General features: G+C 39.1%; 1 protein-coding gene across 4 annotated transcripts in view; it reads right to left on the bottom strand.

Moving 5' to 3' along the window:
- Window positions 1-26,130, bottom strand: part of LOC109043943 (tachykinin-like peptides receptor 86C) — a 49,407-nt gene extending 23,277 nt beyond the window's left edge. The window contains exons 1-3 of one of the 4 annotated variants that reach the window (XM_019061321.2): window positions 25,767-26,130; window positions 19,881-20,150; window positions 4,362-4,518 (exon numbers count right to left, since the gene is read on the bottom strand). In XM_019061321.2, the coding sequence (XP_018916866.2) occupies window positions 4,362-4,518; window positions 19,881-19,931 (208 nt within the window). In that variant the 5' untranslated portion in view covers window positions 19,932-20,150; window positions 25,767-26,130. Of the gene's footprint in view, window positions 1-4,361; window positions 4,519-19,880; window positions 20,151-24,294; window positions 24,725-25,766 lie in introns of those variants that run through there. The other 3 variants (XM_019061320.2, XM_072298160.1, XM_019061322.2) reach the window with 3 other exon arrangements.
- Window positions 26,131-26,960: the final 830 nt, after the last annotated feature.

Below are 26,960 nucleotides of genomic sequence, written 5' to 3'. Positions count from 1 at the left end.
TTTATCTATTGATTAATAATGTTTTCGGCGCACATACTTTTTTATCGCCCGAGGGAAGCTAATTGGACGTATATCTGCCAAATGGAACTATGTGCATTAAGACATGAGCCCTGAGACCCCTAAGGAGATATGCATAACAGCAGGGCTCACATTATAATGCACATAGTGCCGTTTGGCAGAAATACGTCCAATTTTGAAACAACTTGGTTTTCATCCGCGAGCGGATCTTAGAGTTATGCATAACGCATAACACTTGAGACGCGAAGCGCTTTGGAGGGTTAGACCTTGAGGTAGTCAGGAGGCATGACCCCCTAGGAATTTTTTTTTTTAAGAAAGAGAAACCTTACGTTATTATACTACGTCCGAGGGGCAGGCCAGCCACTGTGTAAGTGTATACCTCTGCATCTGTTTACATTTTCTGCAAGGTGACCACGTAGAATCGTCGGGGGGGGGGGGGGGGGCAGTTCTCGGGTCATTCGTACCTCCTCGTATCTGTCTATGTTTTTATTATGCCTATGGTCACTATTCATACACAGGGCATATTGAGGGTAATGGTGGCCTCTGAATGAACTTGCATTGGGTTCATCCCTCCCGACTGAGTAAAAATAAAGAGGAAAAGAATATTAGGCCTCTTGTTGAAAATAGGTGTCAAAATCTCTTGCAGAGAGTGTTAAAACTGGGTCACAAGATAAGACTGACAATGAGCCATCGATTTGGCGATTTCAGTGAGGTCAGGGTTCTGATTGGCTCTGCGAATACCAATCAGAGATATCTATACCATCAAATTACCGTGTGCCGCAGGACTTTGTTAACACACTCATCTCTAATAGGTGCGCGGAAACCTATTGCGCAGTGACCCCGCTAATATGATAGCCTCAATATGATCGTGTAACCCAGGTTTCATGGTTGGTACAAAACAAACCAATTTTGGCGCGCTTTGGTGGCTCTCTGCTTACAGGAGCTTTTAGCCGCATGAGATTGGGTTGTAAGGTAGACTATACATTTTGCGATAAGGAACCACTGTATCTTGCATATCCATAAAATCATATATCTGCATATCGGTGTTCATAAATAGCTGAGAATGGTGGTTCCTTCTTGCAAAATGCAGTCTAAAAATGTACGGGCATTGCTTGTAAAACATACTTTGCGCCTCTGATGAAAACCAGGCGGCCGGGGGCCCCTATGCAGGGCCGTGATTGCATGGAAGATGTGGAGGGAGGTTCGGGGGTCTCCGTAAATGTTGAAACTTTGAAGTCTTTGAGAAGCAGCTGTTTTCCTGTTTAATATTCGATATTAATTCCTCATTTTTTCTTCTTCTCCTCTTAGTTCTTTCTCTCTAAAAATATTTCATTTTATCTTTGGCGAAGGTTCCTTACTTAGTGGTGGTTTGATGCAGCCGTTGATAATTTTATTGCTCCTGTTTGCCATTTATAATATACCGATATAGCAAGGTTCTCAAGAATTTACTTACGAAGAAGCTCGAGCTTACAAAACATATTAAGGCAGATTATTGGATACGGATTTTTCCACGAACTTGAGAACGTATACTCACACGTGTCCAATGATTTCATAATTTGTAATAGTTTAAAATTTGTTAACGTTTCATCCTCATTAAACAACGCGACATGTGAATTTAAACTTTGAGAACGGCTCTCATCAAAATAAACTGTTGAGGGATTGAAACAACAATATATGTACCTACAAATAGTGTACATTCTGCGTAAATACAATTGATTTTACAACCTCTTATTTAAGAGAGGATGTCACTCCTATTTCTGGTACTCCTATTCTGGGACTCCTATATTCTCCTATACTATGGAAAAAACACTTAAGTACAGTTGACCTTTTGAATTTTTTAAAGCATCTCATATAATTAAGCAGTCTTGTGTTCTATGACGGAACACCGCTGTGTAGTGCAGTCCTGAGTCACCATTTCGGATCTTTAGATGAGCGCCTAATCAGAGGAATGCAGAACGCAGCACCGCTTGAGTGCGGTCAAACGTAACCAGTTTTTAAATTGACCGATTGAAAATCCAGAAAAAGACAAGTATCATCAACTTGATGTTATGCTGTATCCAAGAACCGAACATTAAATGAAAATTCACAATTTGCAAAGAATTTCAGAGCAAACAGCAAGTCAATAACTTAATTGCGATTAACAAATTATCAAATTTTTTAAGTCATTATGAAATGGCGCGCACACGCGAGGCGCATACAAATTAGAGCTTTCCACCAAATGGGAAGAGGTCTCTTTAACGTCTTGTCAGTTTGCCTTCAATTATCAGTGTAGGCAACACAAGCGCCCACGTGGTCGAATAGTTATCATTATGAATTGGCTCGCTCATGCCTATGCGAGGCAATCATAAGTAAGAGCTCCTAACCAAACAGGAAGGTTGCTCTAATTTCACGTCAGTCTACTTCAATTTTTTCAATAAAAAATTAGAAATGATATTACTATAAGAGCATGAACAGAGAGAGGAGAAGAAAAAAAAAGTATGAGAAGAAGAGAAAAAGAGGAAGAAAATAGGAAGAAGAGGAAGAGGGAATAGAGCATAAGAAGAGGAAAAAGAAAAAGGAAATAAGAAACATCGGAAAAGATATAGAGAAATAAGAAAATGGAAGAAAAAATGAACAAGAAGAAGAAAAGAAAAAGAGTAGAGAGGAAAACGAAGAATGAGATGTGTTAAATGAGGATAAATAGACAAAAAAAGTAGATTAGAAAAATAGAAAGTAAAAAGAGAAAGGAGGAAAAGGAAGAAATGAGAAGATTAGAGAAAGAAGAAAAGGAGAGGAACCTAAACAAGAGGAAAACGAGAATGAAAAGAAGATAAGAGAAACAAGAAGAAGATAAGAGAAACAAGAAGAAGATAAGAGAAACAAGAAGAAGATAAGAGAAACAAGAAGAAGATAAGAGAAGGGGAAGAAAATAAAACCAATAAAAAGAGTAAGAGGTCGACAAGAAACAACTAAACTTGAATCTGTTATTGTCGGTTTGGTCGACAAATATTAGACTAAAAACATGTTTTTCTTTATTTTTCGATCGGGACGATTCTGGTCCATCGCCTTGGTGAACTCCAGTCATTTGCTGAATTCATAAAACGACCATTATTAAAAGCATATATTATGGCGAAGCATTTAGACCTAAGCCTTCAGTCACGGGCTGTTCGCTGACACTGAATAACTATACATGTATATATAGACGCTATCAGTGCCACATCACAGAAAAGCTATATATATCGATTTTTTCGCATTGGCAGCATTAAAAGAGGATATGCCAATGTTATTGCTTGGATCCAATTCGATATAATAGAGAATCCCTATGATGACGTCGCCGCTAACAGCGTCTATAGGTAAACTCCTGCCTAGAGTACACGAGTCAAGCATTATGAACGCTCTGCTTGTTGCAGCAGCTTAAATTGAAGGCAGTTTTATATGTGTGCTGAACTGCTAGTTCGTACGTTGCGAGTCATTCATATGCTGCACTTCATTAACTTCAAAGAGAAATTTCTCACTAGACTTCGAGGACTGGGTCCCAGATTTTCTTAACCGCAAAAGGCTGTGCCGGAAAAAAGTTTTATCCTAGAAAACGCAATTCCGCTAAGCGGTCAATATCGGAGAGGTTATGCTTGAAAAATACTGAAATCGATATAAAAATATGAAAAATAAATCTCGGTTGGAGAGTGTACGTACATGGGGACGGTATGATTCCTCGAGACCATTTGCTGTGTTTAAAATCACAGGCTACGAACTCAAATATTTTTCCATGATAAGAGACGCATGGTGATGTTTTTTTTGAGCGATGTGGTGGTCATACTATAACGGAGTCAATTTGTTTTAAATTTGTTTACTCTTTTGTTCAATTTGACTACGTAGAATTAATTTGGAATACTCGGACCTTTGAACGCTACAGAGTCTCCTGTTTCAAAACTATCGCAGGCACCGAACTGTGTAATCCAAAACTATATGAGTGAATTTCCAAGAAATCCAATCGCAGTGCTCAATAAAAGCTCAGGGTCCGAGGATAGAGGGAACTGTGAAAAGCTCAACTTTTATTGGGCTTTTCGTGTCGATACAATATACATATTTAGTGATCTACGTTTTTGTTTGATGAAATGTCTCTTACCCTCATTTTTTTTTGCTCGGTCCAATGAATGCAAAAGAATTCGAAGAATTCAAAGGCAAATTCGCTCGCGCTCTTGAACTGAACGTTTTCTGGAATTCTCGTCGATTATTTATCACTCACAGAAAATATTTATACCGGTGCCAATAAAAAATTTTGAATTCTCATTTGAAGGGAGGATGCCAAGATAGCGGTTTAATGGAGCGCTCTTCTGAAATAGAAATTTTGGATGACACCTCACCTAAAACTATCCACATAACTATGGAATTCCCGCCCACAGCGACGACCAACATCAACACAAAAAGCACTGACCAGAGTAATTTCAACCAGAATGCCATGTCTTCTTTTGCTTTAGTGTTTGTTAGGCTTTTTGTGATGTTAGGTGGTATCGAGTATTCCTGAAACAAAAAATTACAAATGGTATCTTTAAGTGTGACTCCTCATACTACACTACTAAATGTATTTAAACACACGAGTGTGTTTATTTCAGTTCCTTACCGGAAGAAATATAATCTTAGTTTGCCCAATATCCGTGGGTAAACAGAACACAACAGTGTGCTCACTAAACACGCAGACAAAGCAATTTTCTATTAGGCTCAACGTGATTTGCCTGCCGAGATGGAAAATTTCAGAAAAAAAATATGAATTTGAAAGTTCACAATGCAATTTCACGAGACATTTCATCCAATTTTCCCGTGAAATTTTAGTACATTAAAAATAGTGCCCCCTTCGGCACTGAAAGAAAATAATCTGTGTTAAAAACAGAAACTTACGGCTGACTCAACCGTACCTCTGGCTGGTGCAACTACTCTTATATACTAGCGCTAAAATCAGCCAGGAGTATAGTTGGGATTGTGACACTTTTTTCTCCATGGGGGCCATCCTTGCTGAATTTCTTCAATTATACGATTATTTGCTCATTGCAGGTAGATATTTTACGGAAAGCATCATAGTTTTGTTTTTTCTGTCTCCTTTTGGGTCTAACACTGGTCTAAGACGGGTCTGAAATGATTGCCGATTCCGGCAAAAAATGCGGATTCTTCGGCATTCGACCGCAAACCCGGAAAACCCGCATTTCTCGCCGAAGTCGGCCTTCAGACCCGTCTTAGACCGGTGTTAACCCCGGAAGGCGATAAAAAATTACCAAATAATGACTTATTCTGTCAAATAGTATGGACCTTTTATGAGAAAAAAATCATATGGTTGAAGAAATCCAGTGTGGGCCCAAAAACGGCTCTTATTGATACTTCTCTTTTCAGGCTATTAATCATGAAATTTCGTTGATAATCCACGTGCAGCTATTGAGCAATTTCAGGCATTTGAGTAAGATTTTCCAAGCAGTAGGCTGATTTATTGAAATTTACAGACACAGCGATAGACAAAGAAGACGATGGAGCGATTCTATTGGTTGAAATGGGTGGTGCCCACAGACTGAGGGAGAAAATGATGGACGAACTAAAGGAAAAGGGTCTCTCGTGGGTTGCCGTTACTTAGTCTATGATCTATCTCCTTTATCCATTGCAACCACCCGCTTCCACCAATAGGATCCCTCAATATCCCTTTTGTCATCTTTGTCTATAGTTTGCCTATAAATTTCAATAATCAGCCCGCAAAATGTCTCCTTGGCTAGCTGTATCATCTGTGTACAGGAAACCCGCATTACATTATTCCGGCTATTGACAAATCCTCTCAAGCGTTTTATTTGCAAGGGTCCCGGAGATTAATGAAGAAAGAAAGAAAAAAGCTGAAACATGTGCGCGTGGAAGCATCGCATCGCTTCGCCACTCGGCTTGGGGCGCCGCCGCTCATCGCTTCGCAAGCTCGTTCAATTAGTTAAAACTTTCTGACGAGTAATTAAACATGAAATGGACGTGTTTATGCTAAAAGGAACTATGTGCATTAAGACATGAGCCCCGAGACCCGTAAGAATATATGCATAACACGGCTCACTTCATAATGCACATAGTTCCGTTTGGCAGAAATGCGTCCAAATTATTTCTCATCGTCGAGGATAGAGATGGTTAAATATGTTTCCTCTGCAAGTTAAACAGCCCTTAGCCAACTGAAGTTGTTGTGGCGGCTCGCCGAATAACGGGGGGAGGGTTGGCGCTTAAAGAAGGGTTGAATGACAAGGGGAGGTGCTGCTTGCCGTCGGAGGACCAAAACTCTTTCCGCTCGGTGGATGCACCGTAACTTTTCGTCTTTCACAAAATTAAACAACGAATTAGCTAACGAATCGGAGTTTAGCCGGCGTAAATTAATACACCGAGGACCATTAAATTAAACCCTCGTTAAAATGAATATTCGCCTTCAGGTGCAATCTCGTGACGACGGCGAGCCGAGACGCAAGTTTCCTGACGTGCGAAGCCGTCGTTAAAATACGATACCTCCGTCCCGTCTTCGCTTAGGAGACGCGTATTTTCCTCGAATCTCTTCAGAATTAACCTAACCCAATCTAACCTAACCTGTATGTGGAGACTGATATGATTGTCATGTTTACTCCAGAATATCTGTTGATTGTGAACATCGTTTTCCTTACTTTTTAAAATCATCAAATGGACGACTTATACTCTGCCGTGCCAAGGAAAAACGCAGTATAAACCTTCAGGCGTTGCCAAAGTTCCTTTGCTAAAACACCTGGTAAACTTATGAATATTTTCTTCCCAATTTTTCAGATAATTTTTTTCGCAATTTCACCCAGAGTTTCTGAAAATCTCAAGGAAAAAGATTTATAAGTTTCCTCAGAAATAAACATTTTATCGAATTTGGCAACTCTCGAATGTTCATACGGCGTTCTTCTTTAGTATACGGCAGTACTGGAATCAGTCTGCTTACGTCAGATGTTGCATAACTGTAGCATTAATTTCGAAAAGCTGCCGATTCGGCTTTTTCTCGAAGTTGAGTATTTGTTCGGAAAGTAATCCTTTAGGAGTAGAGGCACCTATACCCAAGGGGATATTTCGAAATCGCGAATAAAATGCTTCAAACAATGATGGCTATCGGCCGTCTATTTAAAAAAGGCGCCAAATCATCATCAACAATATCAATGTAAATGCTTCGGTTTTTTTCTTCATTTTGAGTCAAAATTCCAGCACCTCTATTGCAAAAAATGAAAGTTTTTATTGACTTCTTTCACAATAAATTGACTAATTTTATGTATATTCAAGCTTTTTTGATTAATTTGTTGTTACATTCAGATTCGTTTGAAGAAATTTACGTCATTAATACGTCTGATTCATTTCCTCCATTTCAGAGGAAATCCTATATCGCCTCAACCTCTTTTATTTCGAGAAGGTGCCACCTCTAAAAATTTGAAGTACAATTTTTACAGTGAAAAAAATTGTTCGGACAGCTTCCAACTTTTACGCTCTTTTTTCTCGTTTTACCAACTTTTAAAGTATCCTTAATTATAGACCTTTAAATCTAAGAACCATTTCATTGCGTTAACTTCTTCGCCCTCTGTGCAGGTATTCTTGTATCTTGAAAAAATTAGTTTTTCAGAGTTGGCACTTTTTCGAAATTAACGCTTCAATTTTCTTTGATGTTGAATTTTTTGGAGGAAATTTAACAAAACTAACAGCTGAAATTTTAGGGGTAAATTTTCCATAATCTTGGTTATATTTGCGGAAAGTTTAGAAGCGTTTACATACGAGTACACGCACATTAGTCATGAAAAGATCCGCCAAAATACGAAACATTTGCAAACTAAGCAAACAGTTCACGTTCATGTTCTTTCCTCCGCCTAAAAGCAAGACAGCATAAATGAATATTCGATAAGCGATTGAAACGAACCCCGAATTCCGAATTGGTAACAAGACGCACAATGATTTTTGATACAAATATTTTAACTCCGGTGTGGGCGGTGAAGTATCACCAAAACTGAAGGCGTTTTATCTGACGTATATGTTTCGAATAATTCTCTCAAAGCAAGTTTCGATCGGTTTTGTTACGCTCTGAAAGTGATTTTGATTCCCAGTGCAGATTCATTCATTTGGACATTTTCTTTACATTAAGCTTTAAATTTTTGATACCAAGCCTCTTTCAATGCTGGAGGCTTCTTATCACCTGACCACATTTTAAGTGCGCGTCTAGTGAGGTGAACCGACTTTTGTATTAACGGAAAAACAAACCAATTTATTGTTTGAAGAATCGCTCCTCAACTTGTATAAACTTTATTTTCCTCTTTTCCTTTTAAATCATCTAAAGTATGATGCTCTATAAAAGCGGGTCCATTTGACGGAAAACAATCATCGGCAATTGTCAATTTTCTGCCTGAAATTGATTGCTTTCAAATGTTATAATTATTTAAATCCTGAGATCCGTGTATATTTTTCTTTCACGGATCATATTCAGTTTTTTAATGCATATTTTTTCTTCATAATTACTATTATAAAGAGTCAAAGTTTCAAACTCATAGCATAGACAGATGCATCTTCAATACCGGCAGGGAGGGCGGGGGACTCTGCCAAGTATAAGTTTCGCAAGTATACGAGCTTTGACGATTGTGGAAAGTTTGATAATACGCGCGTGAGCATTTTGTACGTAAACTACGTTTATTCGAATGTATTAAAAAAGTTTCGTGAGTCTCTTCTCCATCCAAATACCTAAAAATAAAAAGAATATTTCTCGAACAAGCGGGGAGATTCTTCTAAATTTTGGGCAGGGAAGTGTTTATAATTAATCAGAGTTTTATTTAACTCCCCGTGTAATTCAAAGGACATAATAATCATCGCCACAGGTGAAAAAAGAAAAATAAGAAAGAAAATATTTGACTATTTCACTTATTGAGAAATATTTGAAGGTCATCAAGACCATCTCCGAGGGAGAAACTATTGGAAGGCTTCGAATTCTTGTGGTTTTTGATTTTTTACACCTCCTGTACACCAAGAATAGTCATTTGATATCTTATCCTCATGATTATAACTTACATCTTATCCTTACATTAGCATGAAAAATCTTACAATGTCGATGTTATCTCATGCGCTCAAACTACTGTAAAGTGTCCTGTTAAACTAAGAAAGCTTGGCAAATCAAAGGAGCCCAAGGAATATAGCAAGTGAAGGAATAAAAATGCATTTGAACAATACTGCCGTGCTAAGGAAAAACGCCGTATGAGCCTTCAGGTGTTGCCAAATTTCCTCTGGCAAAGTACTAATTTTCAGGAAAATTTTTAAATATTGGTCTACCGATTTCTCAGATAATTTTGTTCATAATCTATCTATACTAATAAAGCAGACTTCAAGTTGATTGACTCGAAAATTTCAAAGAAAAATTTTCATAATTTTCCTCAAAAATAGACATTTAATTGAAAGAAATTTGGCAACTCTCGAATGTTCATACGGCGTTCTTCCTTAGCAGGTAGACTACTATTGGTCAAAATTATCGACAAATGAGACTCCCTCGAGTCGATCAGCAGCAGGCGTTTAGGGACTGATTATTCTATCCAGCAGATGAAGATTCTTTCATTAGTCAAAATTTTGGAGATGACCTTTTCAAAATGTTTGATTCGAATGATCAGTAAAAATAAGGAGGGAGATTTTTTTGATTAAGGAACCTTAAGGAAAGTTCCAAAAGGATTGTGGAATATCAAAAAAAAAGAGGAAAAAAGTGGTAGTGCGGTGCGGTGATTTCATTTGCCCTAATGCCTCGGTATTTGGAAAAGAAGAACCAAAGAGATCCAGACCTTTATGCAAAACTACCTCATTACAATTTACACTTCGATACATGGGAAAAATAAAGCACTACAATCCTGTCGAGACGAGGTTATCGCCGTCGTAGTTTCGGTTGACTTCAAAACACGTTTAAATTCAAACAGACTCGAGCACCAATGTTGTTCGGGATTTGCTCCCTCCTGAGACGATCGCTGCGTCGAATAACTAAGTCATCGAATGAGCCAATAGGTGTTTACTCCAATTTACTTGCTTCTACGTTCAAAGGAAACGTCGAGTGCTTTCCCTGTAGGAGATGGAACGACATGACATAAAGCCTCGCAATTCGCAGGGACCCACTCAGAAGATCCCTTGAGTTCTGGAGGGGGGGGGGGGGGGGGGTCGGTCGAAGGCGGAGAGGGAAAGGAGCAAAAAAAGGAGCAAAAAAAGGAGCAAGTAAAAGTGACGTCACTTGATCATAAGGAGAATAGGAGTGGATTTTAGACTTTTCCTATGTGATCAACGTTATTTTTCAGTCATTTTAACTTATGAATCTGGCGACAAACTTTCACGGAACTGACGAGTGGATCTGCAGAGACAGATTCTACTCGGCCTTAATCTCTGAAAATTTGAAAGCCGGAGCATGGATGTGCCAAAATCCCCCTGATGTCTACTGACACTAAAAAATAATTCCTGTTAAAAATCTTGTCTGTAGATTCCGAAACTGGAATAAAAGCCAGATAAACTAAAAAAAAAAAAAAAAAAAAAAAAAAAAAAAAAAAAAACTTATGAATCTACGTGTGATACACTTGAAGTGAAGGTTAGAAACAACTGCACACCACAACCACAGAAAAAAGGGGGTGTGCTCTTGAAATGACGTAATTTTTAGCGCGGAGGTCTGGACTGCCGTGCTAAGGAAGAACGCCGTATGAGCCTTCAGGCGTTGCCAAGTTTCATTCGATAAAAACCGAATTTACTGGGAAAATTTTGAATATTTTTTCCCAACATTTTCAGACAATTTTGTTCGCAATTTACTCTAAAATATCTGAAAATTTCAAAGAAAAATGTGCATAAATTTCGTCAAAATAACATGATTTATCGGAGGAAATTTGGCAACTCTCGAATGTTCATAAGGCGTTCTTCCTTAGCACGGCAGTGGAGGTGAGTGACATCAGGTGACCGAGGGGGAGGGAGGGGTCAAGAAGTCGGGAAAAATGGGTGACGTAATTTATGGACGGCCCCTTAGGGACGTTGGACTCTACCTGTCAGACTTCATTTTTTAGATGGTAAAATACTCTAACTTCCCAGAAACGCCGCTGTATTTTTCTTCTCTTTGTGAAGATTATTCGGCGAAAATGTCAAGCGATAACGTTAGTTTGTTACACTTTGATAATATTAAATGGGAGCGGAGATGTTGAAACGCTGGAAACGTGATACGCGGTCAAACAGTTTCACAGTCGAAACGTAGACCTGAGGACCGGAATTGAGTTCATGAGAAGAGATCAGTAGGGCGAACTCATGTGTCTATTCAAGGCAAAATCGAATTATAATTTAATCACTAACATGCATTTATTTGACAGCTCTGCCAGCTGTAATTTCACTATTTCCAGAGAATTATTAGCACCTCGCATGTTCATTATTTCCAGCTCCACGGACATTCCTCATATTGAGCTTCCTGAGGTTGAACATAGTAGATTTCATCCGAATTTTGGCTCTTTTACAGAGATGTTTTGCAGCGTTACCCAAGTAATACAGTGCAACGAAAACATTGAAATTAAATTGCAATTTGATTTCAATACAATGGGCCTGTTGCATGCAAGAGATGCAGCTGTGCGAATAGACTTTTTAGAGGTTAAATGACACGAAAATTACGATGGTCACGTTAAAAAAGTCTGAAATACACTCCTTACTGCGCAATTTGCGTTGTTAGGAGCGCGCTTTTTCAAATTTCCCGCGTCTGGGGGCAGTTTTCTAACGGAAACAATTAACGGCAACTCGCGGCTATTTCCGGTCCACTATAACTGACACCATAACCTAAAAATCGGAGCTCGTGATATCGTGAAATGAAATGTAGAAGGATTGAGTTGGATATTTAAAAGTTGGTCGATTTGGTTACCGCATGAAGCTTATATGGACCACTATAAGAGATCACGTTGGGTTTGTAAACAAACTGAAGGAAAAAATAACAACAACAACAACAACAACAACGACTCGGCATCTTCCGGAAATCACCGAGCCCGCCGTTTGCTCGTTTCCGGTGATTAGAAAACTGCCCCCAGACTCGGGAAATTTGAAAAAGCGCGCTCCTAACAACGCAAATTGCGCAGTAAGGAGTGTATTTTAGACTTTTTTAATGTGACCATCGTAATTTTCGTGTCATTTCACCTATAAAAAGTCTATTTGCGCGGCTGTATCTCTTGCATGCAACAGGCCCGTAATTGTTTTCCCATTAAATCGCAATATTTTTACGTTATTTAGCCGATATCTGCAGATTTTAAACAATCAACAAAATGAGCTCCATGTGTCAGAAAGATATGCAATATGCAATGCATTGGAAAATTTCAACTTATTTCAATTTTATCGCAATGAGTTTCAATAAACGGGGCCCCTTCAAATAGGAGCTAGGCAACATACACAACACTCAGTGGAATTGCAATATTGTTACAATGTAATTGCTACTTATTGCAATCTGTGCTACTCGGGTAAGGATGTGAATTCATTTTATACAGCCAAATATCAATAACCCTAAAAAGGTTTTCCAAGTGGTAAATGAATAGTTAACAAATCCACTACATCTGAAAACGTTAATTTATTGAGGTAAGTCTTGCAACATTATCATTGACCAAGTAACCTTTTAAGAGCGGGAAAAAAACCTCATCAGATTTCGACTCGACAATTCAAACACCCTAGGGAGACAAAACTTTATTGCACGGCTCGTAAATCCAATATTTAAACAGCGTGTATTAAATAAGTCAAAAAGTCGTGATTTGGTACATTTTGCCTCGCTGCCTCAAAACGGATTTTATTAAAAACTTCGATTTACCATATTTGGGCTCTATAACCCGAAAAACACATTCAATAATTAAGTAGAAATGCCCTGCACACACTAATCGAAGCTATTTCCACCTAAAGTGGCCTTAGAAAAGCAACGTGCGCCCTAGTAGGTGTCGCTATTAACGACGCACAGTAGATCGAGTCAATAAGAGAGGTCGGACATTCATTTTTAGGCTAAAACTGCAAATTTTAATGCTTACTTCGTCACATTTTAAATTATAAAGTGTGTTTCTTCAGGAGAATTTTACGAGAAAAGCAATGACACAGAAGTTATAAGCCTTTGAAGTTTCCACATTTTGTCCGACTTTTCCTATTGACTTGTTTATTCCATTGTGCGACGCATCACCTAACTTTGATGGTAAAACGTCTGAATGGGATTAACTTTTTGACAAGTTACAGATCCAGCCCGACGAAGGCGCTCTATCTTTTCTAGCTCAGACTGTGCAAATGCTTGTGGTTTGTGATGTATTAAACTTAAACATAGGTTGTCCGTAAAGATTTGCCGATCATTTTGCGCATCATTTGATGATACTAGGCACAATTAGAGTGTTTTCAGGGAAACTTGAAACGATGCATGAAATTATAGCCAAACTATATGCCTGTGACCGCTTAGCGGCCGCCAACCACTGCAAAAAGCTACACGTAAAAAAATAGTAGAACAGCCACGTTCAAGTTATTTAAGCCCGCCATAAATGAAATAAAAAATCGACGCCTGCACGCGGAAAAAAGTGCTCTTATCTCCGATTGCAACGTTGCAAATCTCTACTAATTTTTTATTTTATTTTTAATCAATTTTGTTTTTAAAAAAAAACTACTCACAGTTTTTGTAGAAGTTTCCGAGAAATTCCAGGAATAATTTGAATTAAATCACGAAAAATTTCGTCGCGATATTTCCGTTCCTTCCGCATTCTTTTTATTAAACCAAAATTAATTTTACGCAAATCAGGTTTCAGAATCACTGCATCGGTTAGACATTATACGAGTTGCTGAATCGTTGCAATTAAGGTACTAAAAATCGGGCAGAGACCGTCAAAAGTAATGACGCGTGGTCCTAGTTTTGCGGCGATTTTAGCGTCGCGCAAGCCAGGAGGGGGGCTCATCGTTAGTCGAGTGTTGAGTCATCTTCACAATGTGATGCGCCTTCAAGCCAGTTAGCGACAATGTGACTCCTATACCCGTGGTCGGGTAGTTATCGCAAATAACTCTAGCATTGCGTTTGGTGCAATGCGAGAAGTATTCACGCAGTCTTGCAGGCGCTAATACGTGTTTGACGCCAACCGCACCGTGTTCGGCGCAATTATTCGAACTCGCGTTAGGATAATCGCGGCATCGAAAAAGAAGGCTTAAAAGGGAAGGCCCATGTTGTGTTTCGACGCCGTATGAGGAGTCCAACGTTGCCTCGTTTCTCCTGATAAAACATTTTTTCTGAGAAAAGTTAGAAAAGTTTTCTATGTTCGCTTTTTTTAGATTGAATCGAACATTAAGCAAGTTAAGAATTTAAGCACTCTGATACATGATTCTTCAACAGAATTTCATGCAGAACACGATTCGCTCAACGATAACTACTGAAATCAACTTCTAGCTATGTTATTAACGCTTTTATTGTCCATTGGTTACGGGAGCTGAATTCAAAGTGTGTACAGCTTGAGCTTAGCGTCAAGATTGATGTTGCCATATTTTCATATTACTGACTCTGTCATGGTGACGTTTGGCGTGCAATTCAACCATAGTAAATTATTGCTTCTTCTTTCTTGAATGTATTCATCAAAGACGTTATTACCACGGTTAGGAGTTAATGTAAGGTTAGGATAGCATCGTTGCCGATTGGTGTTCACACCAGAAGCCTGCAATCTTGGGATTGAAGTTGCGGAAATTTTCCATCAATTTTTTTAAATTAGATAGAAGCTAACTTTATTGCTTGAAATATAAACAGAATATTCTACCGGAGGAGAAGAAAATTTATGATTATTTTAAATAAATTACGTTGAGCGTGGCAGGGAGTCTGCTTCTGCAACGTCGCAAAAGGAGATCCGTGGCTTCGCACTTTGATTATCGCATTGTTTATAGCTCGTTCAAAGTTGATCTCTGAACTTCCTGTTGTGCGAATATTATGGTTTATTCACGTAAAATGCGGATGTGCGCTTCCGCCGAAAATCCATCAGCCTCGGCGATTTCCATTACAACAACCACCTCGGGCAGTCGAACTATCAGCTAACCGAAAAAAAGCGCTCGAAAATAACGATAAATCGCGCATCCTCCGACAGGACGAACGGGATAACCGATTTTTCAAAGGGCGCAAGGGACGCGGGGCCCCCCGCGCCATCCCTCTATTTTTCCCTCGATCGGGGGACCGACACGGTCAAACCGATACCACCGTACCACCCGCGCCCCGATCGGCCCGGCGGTCTCCGCTAAATTTTGACCCAAATTATCGGGCTTGCGGAATTAGTTAGTTATAGTTATTAATGATATAATATAATAATGATCAGAATTATATATTAAGATGATATAATAATATGATATATGATATATATTGTGAGGATGATTCTGTTGTCAAGAGCGCAAGAAAAGCAAAGTATATTTTGAGGCAAAGGGTTTCTCTAAAAGAGTACTTTTACGAGGGTACTTTCAGAATACTTTTGAGAGTACTTTTTAGTCCATGGCTCAATCTCAAAAGTCACCAAATTTCATCACTGAAGATATCCGATGGCTCTAATCCCGATTAGAACAATCTCTGGACGGAGGGGGGAGGGGGGGGGGGGCGCCGTCGTCTGAGATAGCGCACGAGGAATTCAAGATTGCGATTCCGAGAATCAACTCATCAAGCAGGAAGTTTGGATATTACATTTAATACTCCTCCGGAAAGTTCGGGTGCGCAACAGGTTCCGAATTTCAAGTTTAAATTTGCCTCATATGATTTGTGGAAAATTAACTTGAAGCAATTTAGACACAGAAATTTTAATCATTCGCCCCACCAGGAAATTATTTTTCTGTTTGTTTTTTAACGTGCCATCAATGGATGCAGATCCTGACTGATCATGTTATTAGTTTTTGTTTTTTCGAGAAATACGTGTTTAAAGTTTTAAAATTACATGGAGCTCAATGGCAGCGAGGAAGTTTAAACTAACTTTTTGATTCTTTAAATTTGGATTTTAATTTCTTGCGATACGTCGATTGATTTGTCATTTAAACCTATGGAAAAGGATCGATAAACAGGGTGCTCGCAGCGATCATTTTACAAATCGATTCTTTACCATAGCCTCTAATGGGGAAATATCGATAATTGAACATTCACGTCTCGCCACTGCAGTTATAGGGGGCCACGTGGGACTTTCTTTCATTCCCTTTGTCGGTTCTCCTTCCTCGACAGTTTTCTTTCTTCATATCCGTCAGGACGTGACTTCTAAATTGTTACCTTAAGGAGAGGAGCTGTGCCGAGCAAGGAAGCCGAAGATTTATCGAGAATTCTTGAAACGCACAAGCCCTAGGGTCGCCAAATCCCTCATGCGACTTATTCCGTATCAAACGATGAAGGGATGTCGATAAACGGTGGAAGAATCATTTAACTTACTTTTTGCACGACTTTTACCATTCGGTCACGTTCCGTGCGGATCCCGAGTAGCAGTGATCGCGATAAATAGCGATTTCATTTGTCAGTTATCGCGATTATATCGGTGGCAATATATCGAGATGTTATCGCATTATTCACATTGAAAATTTCGATTTATGACGAATAAATCGCTACACATTGCAATTCTCGGTTCGATTAAATCGCGATCAATTTTCGTCGATAAAATCGCCATTTATCGCGATTTTTATTTCGAAAATATTCCGATAAATTTCCGGGCGATAAATTCGCGATTTTATCCCGATAAGATCGAAGATAATCGCTCAAATGTTGATGATCCTATCGATTTTATCGCCGATAAAATCGCAATATATCCCGATTTTTCCGCCGAAAAATGCTACGACTTGGGATGCGGTCACGTTCCGTGCGGATAAAGAGCGGAAAATGTAGAAATAATCTGGCAATCTCCTGACCATCATTTCGCGTCCTTTGGTCTGTTCCTCTTGTCGCGGTTCGTTTTTATATTCCGATGGAAATCTCACCCGCAAGTCCCGCAACGAGTGGCATCTCCCAAAGAGGGCGGAAGGAGTGGTGAATCTCTAAGATGCTTTCGACGCGTTGGAGCACAGAGCCCACTCATTAAATTTTAACAAGACTCGTGCTTTTTGTCACCTGAGATACATTTCAATCGTTTTCCGGTCTCTTCCTTTTTTTGATCAGGCAAAATTGGATTTATGCCCAAAACGAGCGGAATCCTGCCGTGCGAAGGAAAAATTCCGTATGAGCTTTCAGGAGTTGCCAACATTTCTTCGATGAAATTTGCATAGTTGGGAAATCTCTCAATATTTCTTCGAATTTTTGAGACCATTTCATTCGCTATCAGATCTGAAATATCAGAAAATTTCAAGATATTCATAATTGTCGTCAAAAATAAACATTTTATCGGAGGAAGTTTGGCAACTCTGGAATGTTTATACGGCGATTTTTCATAGAGCGGCATTCCGCCCTCATTATTTTTAGGAGCAGCGAGCAGCCGGCAGCCCCCAAGAACGAAGGGAAACTTCAGTCCATTATTTTTGGACCCATGCACAATTTATGAAAGTTGATAAGGGTTTCCATCGAGTTTTCATAATGGGGAATTGAAGTTTATAATTTTCACCATCAACTTCAACGAAAAAAATGAAGGTGCTCATTCATTTGGGAGTGTTCATAATTTCGTAACGAACTATTTGACCCCCCCCCCCCCCTCCTCTTGTACCGCTCTTATGGCGTGGGACTTTATCCTTTAACACGTAAAAACAAGATGGCGTAACGCTCTCCTCAGCCCCCCCCCCACCTCTCCTCGTAACGTTACGTAAATTATAAACGGCCCTTTCGCACACTCTTCAACGGTAAAAAATGAATTAAAACGTTCGCAACTTATTATTTGGGGATATTGATGGCCTTGCAGTCAAAACCGCATCAAAATCATATTTTTACTGAGACCCGTCGATGAACAATAACTTTTTCTCCCGTTAAGGGTCACAAACATCACAATCCGTTACAAAACAACCCAACAAAAATACCTAACAAAACAAAAAATCACAATTCGGCTTAGTTTTGCAAATCGAATTCTAAGCTTGAGAATGAGACCTTTTTCAGCTCATCGATTCGTCATGCAGTTGGTCCGATTAGGTTCCCATTTCAAAAAAGGGAAAAGTACCTACTTGATTCATCAGTTTTACGCTTTTCTATATACTCGCATCTCAAAGACCAATACAAACACACTGGATCCACAGCAATTTGTGTTGCCAAGGGATAAATGAATTAGACTCACGAGACAAGTGCAATTTAACCTTAACTCCTCATTCATCATGTGATTTTGAGCTTCAGCAACGACTTTAACCTGTTTTGCATCGAATTTTAATGAAGGGGCATTCCATGTCGTGCATTAATTCTTATACCCCATAGATTACTCCGCTATCGATCATCGCGATGCCTAAAGTTCCTTCATTTCGTTAGATATGCAATTTGATCCCCGGAGAGTTGAAATAGTTGCTCGAAGTCAAAGCGAACTTTCATTCACGCGACCCAAACGAAGTTTCAGGATGAGAGAGCGATCATGCGCCTGAAGATTGAAGTGTATCCCTTCGGATCTTGTGCCGCGATCATATTACCGACAAACTCAGGAGTTACCGATGACGCTCCCACCCTTCTGATCAACGAATCGTGTGATTTTCAGTCATCTATCACCGCGCTGTTGCATTGCGATTTGCCCTTGCCCAAATCTTTCCCAGAGTAGATTCTTGCATTAAGGGCAGTTCATTTCCATATCCCTTAATATCCATAATTCCATATCCCCTAATCCCCATGCTTGTCAACACACAGAGCATGTTCCAAAAATGCCGATTTTGCCCCCCCCCCCCCCCCCCCCCCGTTTTGGTTTGGCCCAAACTTGTCCCAAAAGTTGCACTACGCTGAGAAAAAGCTATGGCTCATAAACCAATTAGTGGTTTATATGGAACACCACTAATATTAGTAAAGGCAACATATAATAATAGTTAGTTAGTTTACGGCGATCAGCAACCAGGCTATTTACGTCCGGGACCAGGAATATACCTTAAATTTTTAAATTCGAGAATCGTTTGTTTATTTACGACTTTAGTGGACAGTGTTGTTTCATATGAGCCACCATATGCTTTATAAAGCCATAGATTTTTCTCCGTGTAGGTGTCACCGATGCCGAGGCAAAATTTCAGCCCCCTCGAATAATTATGGGGAGGGAGCAGGGGTAAAAATTTCAACTTTTTCAAAACTTTGAAGATCGGAACACTTTGAGTGTAAGTGTTGCGGTTTGCGCTAAAAAAACGTCGAAAATATACCCTACAAGAACACGTGCACTGTTTTGATGGTTGCATAATTTTTCGTAATCATAAATCGATTTTTTCGATTTTGACGCTTCGGCTTTTTCCCGTTTATTGTAACTCCTCTCAAGGCGATCGTTGCTATGTGAAGAAAAATCAGTGGAAGTGACTCTCCATAAAATTCGGAATCTAATCCACTTAATTTATGATTTTTGGAAAATTTTTGTTCCCGAGTTACAGCGATTTTTCTGCGCGCGACCGGTCGGTCAGCGACCAATCGAGGCTTGGAGAAACCAGGGCCTGCATATTTTCAGAACCCTCTTTTCAGAATGGTTCTCATGTTTTTTGACGCTATATTAGGATTTGACCTTAGTTTTGAAAACTTGTCCCTCCAAAGTCACCAAATTGTACAAGAAGCCAATTTTTAGCAGTTTTCGCACGATTCAAAAGCTGGTTCTGGGCTAAGCGCCTCCTTACACCCACCTCTGCAATTCAAACTAAACGTTAAAAAAAAGGATGAACTTCAATGGATTGGATTCAGTTAGATCGACCGATATAATAAATCACATTATTTTCCGTTGTTGGGTGTTTTTTATAATGTTTCGTTATTGTAAAAATCTTAAATCAGAAATAAATAATCAACTCACCGATTTGTTGCTGCACGATACAATTTCCATCAAGTTCGTGTAATCCGTCATTGTTCTGAATTCCTCGACGAATGTTTCATTCAGAGCTCTTTATACCTGTTTGAATAGGCAGCTTTACGCCAAATTTCTGCACCACCACCCAAACAATGCCACGGAGCGAAGCACAATGAAACCATTACAACTTTCGTCGTTTCGCTCGAAACTATCGGGTTGCAACTCCCATTCTTTAACCGGAGCTTTTGTTAAGTTGTCCCGGGCTTCGAATAACCACTAGAACGAGAGAAAGGAACTCGTTAATAAAGTCACAACGGAGAAGGCGTGGCGGGGGATGATGTTAATCGAAATGAGCTCCAGAGTGCGATTTTAGGATCTACCTCACGTCGTTCTCTCGCATTTAATTGAATGCAAAAATGCGGTGTTGAGAACAACAATAAACGCATGGATTTTCTTTGTTTACTTACCTCTTTTTTCAATGAAGGTGTTGCATGTGTGAGGAATTTGCGATTTGACTGTTGATTCTAAAGTAAAAGTTCGCGAGAAACACGATGGTGCCATTGGTTTTTTCTGAAATCAACTCCCAAGCTCAAAAAAAGCTCTCAAGTTGAGGCCGAAATGAAGGGATATCCCACGCTGTCCTGAGAGTCCACCTCTACATCAAGACAAACTCTCCGTGCAAAGATAGGGAGCAAATACATTGACAGGGCTGTCCTTTTATTTGGGGACTCCAAAACTGAAAACACGGCAACCCTGCTAATGTATTTGCTCCCTATCTTTGCATGGAGAGTTTGTTTTGATGTAGAGGTGGACTCTCAGGGTAAGGTGGACTTCAGGGTAAGGTGGGATATCCCCTCCATTTTGGCCTCACTTTGAGAGCTTTTTTTGAGCTTGGGAGATGATTTCAGAGAAAACCAGTGACACCATCGTGTTTCTCGCGAACTTTTACATAAGAATCAACAGTCAAATCGCAAATCCCTCACACATGCAACATCTCCATTGAAACCACTCACTTTCACCACTTTTACCGTGCTAGAGAAGAACGTCGTACGAAAATTCGCCAAACGTCGTACCAAATTTCCCCGTATAAAACTTGAATTTTTGAGGAAAGCTCTGCGTATTTTTCCTTGAAATTTTCAGATATTTATAATAAATCACGAACGCAATTGTCTGAAAAAATTTGAAGAAAAATATTCACCATTTTTCCGGTAAATTAGTTTTTTACAGGAAGAGATATGGCGACGTTTGAAGGCTCATACTGCATTCTTCCTTAGCACTGCAGCACAGGATGGCTTCATTTTCTCTTTGTCTTCTTTCTCTATTGATATATCTATTAATATACATAATCAGCATTTGTCCCCTATGAGAGGCTTTCAGGCATGTCTGTAGTGCAACTACGGAATAACTCATGTTGGTTCGCGACATTGCACAATTCCAGTCTCATTTTTTTTAGGAGTAATATAAATGGATGGATTCAGCAGGTCTCAGTCTAACTGCACTTCAAGTTACCTAATTTTTTCTCATTTCAACTTTTTTTTCCAAACAGCAAACTTAAATATTTCAACATTTTCAACCTTTGCCATTAATTATGTAAAACATACTTAAAAACGTAACTTAGGTTCCTGTTCAAAAAATTAAACATCAGAAAAAATTAGGCAGCGTCTCATGTAGTTAAACAAATTCCACGCAAACCCATTTTGGATATTAAATTCTATGCACTCAGTTTTTTCTAACAATTACGAATATTCTCTGAAAATTTTGGGTAAAAATCATTGTGATATTCTTTGTGAGGGAAACCATTCAAACAGAACGGAAATTTTGAAACTTCGCGCTCGAGGTGCACGTTTTTGGGTTTTACCGTCAATGTGCAACTTCAGACGGATAGTTGGACTGCATTTTGCAATTTGGACCTATAAATTCTGGCTCATCTGAAAAAAACACTTATGTACATAGGGAAATTAATGGCACATACGTTGTTTTTGAACCGGGCCGGAATTTCTAGTTACTAATTGCAAAATGTAGTCCAGTTGATGAAAGTCGAAGTAAACTCTCACGCGTGGGCAAATCTCTTTATCCCAAAATAATAAAAACACGTATTTGTCCCGCCTCGTTGGTGTTAAATTTGGACTCCTACCAGAGAGCGAATTAACACCGAAATCCAAAACGCTGCAAATAAAACACCCAATACTTCAAATTCAGGGTAGCACGCTCTGTGCACGTTAAACTGGTATAGAGACCGGCCTCTCTAATTCGAAAAAGTTTCGGTGGTTCTGTTTTGACGCAGATTAGGGGGATCGGCCGAGAGAATTTCCGAACTTTTGTTTTCAACTGCACCGGTCCACATTAAAGTCGAATTTCTGCCTCACAACACAGCCTGATAAATTCAGCTCCCAGACCACAGAGGTTTTCAGAGAACTACTTTTACGTATTGAGAGGAGCAAGAGACAATTATAAAATTAGGCATGCGACTCCAAATTATGGAGCGAATGGCGCACCACGATACCTCGAACTATCAATAGAGCTCATTCGAACGTCTTTTCAGAGGCCTCTCATAAAATACGTAACACTGGAGGGAAACAAGGGACCGAGCCTGCGTTACAGTATGGAGGAGGCGTATTGGTTTCCTATACGTGACGTTAGAATGGGTCCGTGCGTAGTGCCGATTTTTCGACAATCTAGGATGAATGGACCACTAGACAAGGTACGAATTTAAGCAATCTGATAAATTTTTCTTAACCAGAATTTCACGTAGAACACGATTAGCGCAATGGATATTACTCAAACTAACTCCTAACGAAGATATCAACGTTTTTATTTCACATTGGGTACGAGGAATTTGAACTGCCCGCTCACAAGAAACTCAAAGCTCTACGTGAGTCAAATCGCGCACTACAACGGTTTCAGCAAGCTTCTCAATTGAGCGATGTTCATTTCCCACCATGTGTTGTTCAAACTATTGGTAATTTGCTATAGCTGAGCCAAAGCGTCAAAATTGAGGTTGCCACATTTTTAAATCGCAGATACTGTTATGATAACGTTTAGCACGCGATGTGAATCACGTAGAGTATTGAGTTTTCATGAGCGGGTAGTTTGAATTTACGCATCAAGAATCATTAAATATCTTCGTAAGGAGTTGATTTCGGTATTTTTCGTTGTGCGCATCGTGTTTTACGTGAAATTTTGGTTAAGAAATATGAATCAGAATGCTGAAATTCGTACCTTGTCTAGTGCTCCATTAGAGTCCCTTTATACTGAGAGTCAAGACAATGTGAATCCATTTCTGATTGGTTGCCGTATTTTAGGCCTCCACAGTGTCACAAACGGGAATAAAGATTACATTTTCCCCAATTGCAAAGATCATAATCTGGAATGGACCGAGGAATTACGGGTTCGACAAGGAACAAACGGAATGAGGGCAGGAATGGAGAAAGGAATTCGAGAATGGGCCGATCAAAGATTACGAAAAACGTTTAATTTGTGTAATATTTATTCCCGTTTGTGACTCCATGAGGGGGTGTTGTCTTGACTCTCAGTATAAAGGAACTCTAGGATGAATGATTCATGTCAAACGATAATTTGAGGAGGGTAGAGGTCGAACTAAGGGTGGGGGTCGAACTGAGCGTTAGGTAATTTTTACGGGGCGCACACCTGTGCTGCCGTGCTTGGGAGAAACGCCGTATGAACCTCCAGGTGTTGCCAAATTTCCTTTGACAAAACGCGAATTTACTAGTAAACTTACGGACATTTTCCTCCCAATTTGTCAGGTAATTTTTTTCGCAATTTTACCTATAAAGAATCTGAAAATTTAAAGGAAATATATAAATAGCTTTCCTAAAAAGTAAACATTTTATCGAAGGAAGTTTGGCAACTCTCAAATGCTCATACGGCGTTCTTCCTTAGCACGGCAATGTGTGAGGAGTGCGTTACGCGGGGGAGGGGAAAGTGGAAGAAATCCGATATTCAGCGTTATGTATCTTATGAACAGTCCCTTGTTTCGGATTTTCAAAGAATATTTCTTATAAGATGAGAAACAAATAGCATGAATTCTCAGAAATTATGCTTATTAGTTGTCGCCAGAAAAAATGAAAGACAAGAAATGTGCAATCTCCCAAATCGAAATAATGGGAAGAACTCTATGATCTGGAGGCCTCGGCTTTTTGTCTCATGATAATTTCACGATAGGACACTACGTTTCAGAAATATCTTAAAAATGTGACACTGGAACGTTTTAATGTTTTTGAAACATCTCACAATAAGCATTTTGGGGAACTCTAAAATCACCAGAACGTGTCCAGAATGTTTAGAAAATTGCTGCAGACCACCAGATATAAGGCGTCCATGAGACATTTCAAAAACCATATTTTCACAGTGTTTTAAATTTCTTTTCCGAGTTGTTTTATTGATAGCCCTTGCTGCTTACTTTTTCGTAGAGATCGAGGCCTCTGACACATTTCTGACACTTTTTAAAATTAGTAATCACTGCACTGCTCTGAACACGTTTCGGATTGTTTTATGTTGTGCTTCGAGGCGGGGAGAAAATTATATTTTCATTTGAGTTCACCCGCACTTGTTTTTGAAATTACATTAGGAAAATTACTGTCCCCGCCTAAACTGGATACAACCAACATAGAGATCCCTTTTTCCACCGAGCGCAAGCGACCGGTAAAGACAAAGGGGCTAAACCGCGAGTACCTAACCGCAAACAGGATTTAATCTTCTTGAGCTAATAGGAAAACGATTATTTCCGCGTATTAAATTGCGGAGCAAACTGAGGCACAAAGCGATGTTCGCCAACGGAGACTATAGCGCGGAAATAGGGTTAATACTTTCTATAGTCGTCTATATCAACAAAATATTTTAAAAAAATAAAAAAAAAATTGCACGGTGATCTACTCCTCGAATTTTTTGACGAAACTGAACTTTGGTTTAATTTAGGTATTGCTGTAACGAAGCATATTTGACGCTCGGTAATCACTGGGAACTTTAAGGTCTTTAGTTGAATTGAGAAACCAGAGGGATCCAAAGTAAATAAACTTGTAATTAACGTAATGACAATCTTATTTTTGTGCAACATTAAAAGATTAATATGACACCTCGGAGAAAATCTGTGAAAAAATTTAATTTTGTAATAAAAAATTTGAAGTGAGTTACATGTGTCCTCTAATGGAGTGGAGGTCGACTAAATTTTAAAAGTTTCGCAACGTTCCTAAGTAATTTTCAAGCAAGTTCTTCAAAATGAAACGCAAGAGATCTCTAAAGAATATTTTCACTTGAGTGTGCCAAAAAGTCACCGAAAACGTTTAATTAAAAAGTTAAAACAATTTGAAAAAAAAACTCTTTGTTTCCCGGTGCTATCAGAGAATAGTTAACACAATAATGTTGAGATGCAGCATACTGCATTCTAGGTTTTAAGACATGATTAACAGATATCCTCCTAACGGATTGGAAGAGGATGTAACTAGATTAGTTGATACGACTCTGGAGTCTCTCGCGCATCATTAGTGTTTTCAGGCGACTTAACATTAAAAATAAAATTACAAAACATAAAAATATTTTCATCACTTAAGAATTTTCGGGAATAATTTTGTATTCATATTCTAGGATCGTTAAACTTTTGAAAAGTTTTTAGTTGACCTTGAAAATAGAGTTGAATGAAAATGGGTTGTGGATGAGTCTTTTGAGGTAAAAATATTTAAAAACTTTGATATGGTCGAATCCCTCTTTTATTAATTTAATGATCACCCTTGTCTCTCTTGATTCCCTCTGATCGATAGCCATTTTTACCGGTGGCACCATTATAACCACCATTATGGCGGTGGAACAATGAAGATTCTACTAATTTTCAATACGACGATAGTTGTAGATCATCATAACTTAAGGGAAAATTCACACCTGATGGAGTTTTCTCATGTTATTACATTGCATTATAATTTTCTGGGATTTTTACACTTAATTATCCATTCCACAGTGAGCAAAGTTAGCACCAAATATATTCACATAAACGTCACATTTTTTGTTATTTTGATGCAAGTCCTTTTTTTAGAGGTTTTTAGACGCGCGAGTCGAGATGGTTGCGAAGTATGTGTTTACGACACTTCCAATTTTACGAGCCGAACCGCGGATTGGCGCGAGAGGCATTATAGCTACTGAGGCGGTCGCACAACCCTCAAGACCAGACTGAGGCTTCACGCTGCGAGGGGAACTGCTGTGTGTCAGGGGTTCGTTTTAGTCACCCCCTCCTCCCACCCATCGAGATCCACACTGTCAGATGCCTTGCGCCACTTCGACCAGACCTTCGCCAAATATTTTCGGAATAAATAAAACGCTCAATAACTGTTGTCCTTTTAGCCAATTTAAAAGCAAGAACGACTTAAATCCATTTCAGATTTTAGTGTTTAAATAAAATAAATTAAAAAACAAAAAATACTACTCTACTCCGCCATCGAGGACACAATGGGCTTCATGACTGCCAGATTTGGTCTCCTTGGAGTCAATTTCTCACAAACACACCTTTATTCTGGGCCTCTAATGTCAATTTAGTGTCCAAGAATTTTTTCTTGGGGCTCTATACCCCAACCTCAAAGGTCATGTTTCGGACACGGATGGGTCGATTTTGAACTTCTTGGTATCTACTAAGGTTTAAACTTTCCGCACATTCTTGTTTTGATGAAAGAATTTCGAAATGGACCACTAGACAAGGCACAAAATTAATCATTCTGATACATGATTTTTGACCAAAATTTCACGTAGAATACAATTTGCGCAACGAAAATTACTGCAATTATCTCCTAATCAAGATATTTAATGTTAGTTGACGCGTGAATTCAAACCTCCCTCTCATGAAAACTCAATGGTCTGCGTGAGTCAAATCGCACACTAAACGTTACCATGGCAGTCTCTGCTATACGAAAATATTGTCTCCTCAATCATGACGCTTTGGCTCAGTTATAGCAAATTGTTTACACTTTGAATGATGAAGGCTGGGAAAGGAACAGTGCTCGATTGAGAAGCCTACCGAAACCGTTGTAATAAGACGCGATTTGACTCACGTAGAGTATTGAATTTCTTGTGGCCGGGCAATACAAA

The sequence above is a fragment of the Bemisia tabaci genome, chromosome 3 (assembly GCF_918797505.1).
Source record: "Bemisia tabaci chromosome 3, PGI_BMITA_v3".
Lineage (NCBI taxonomy): Eukaryota > Metazoa > Arthropoda > Insecta > Hemiptera > Aleyrodidae > Bemisia > Bemisia tabaci.
This window is presented reverse-complemented; position numbering and strand designations above follow the sequence as displayed.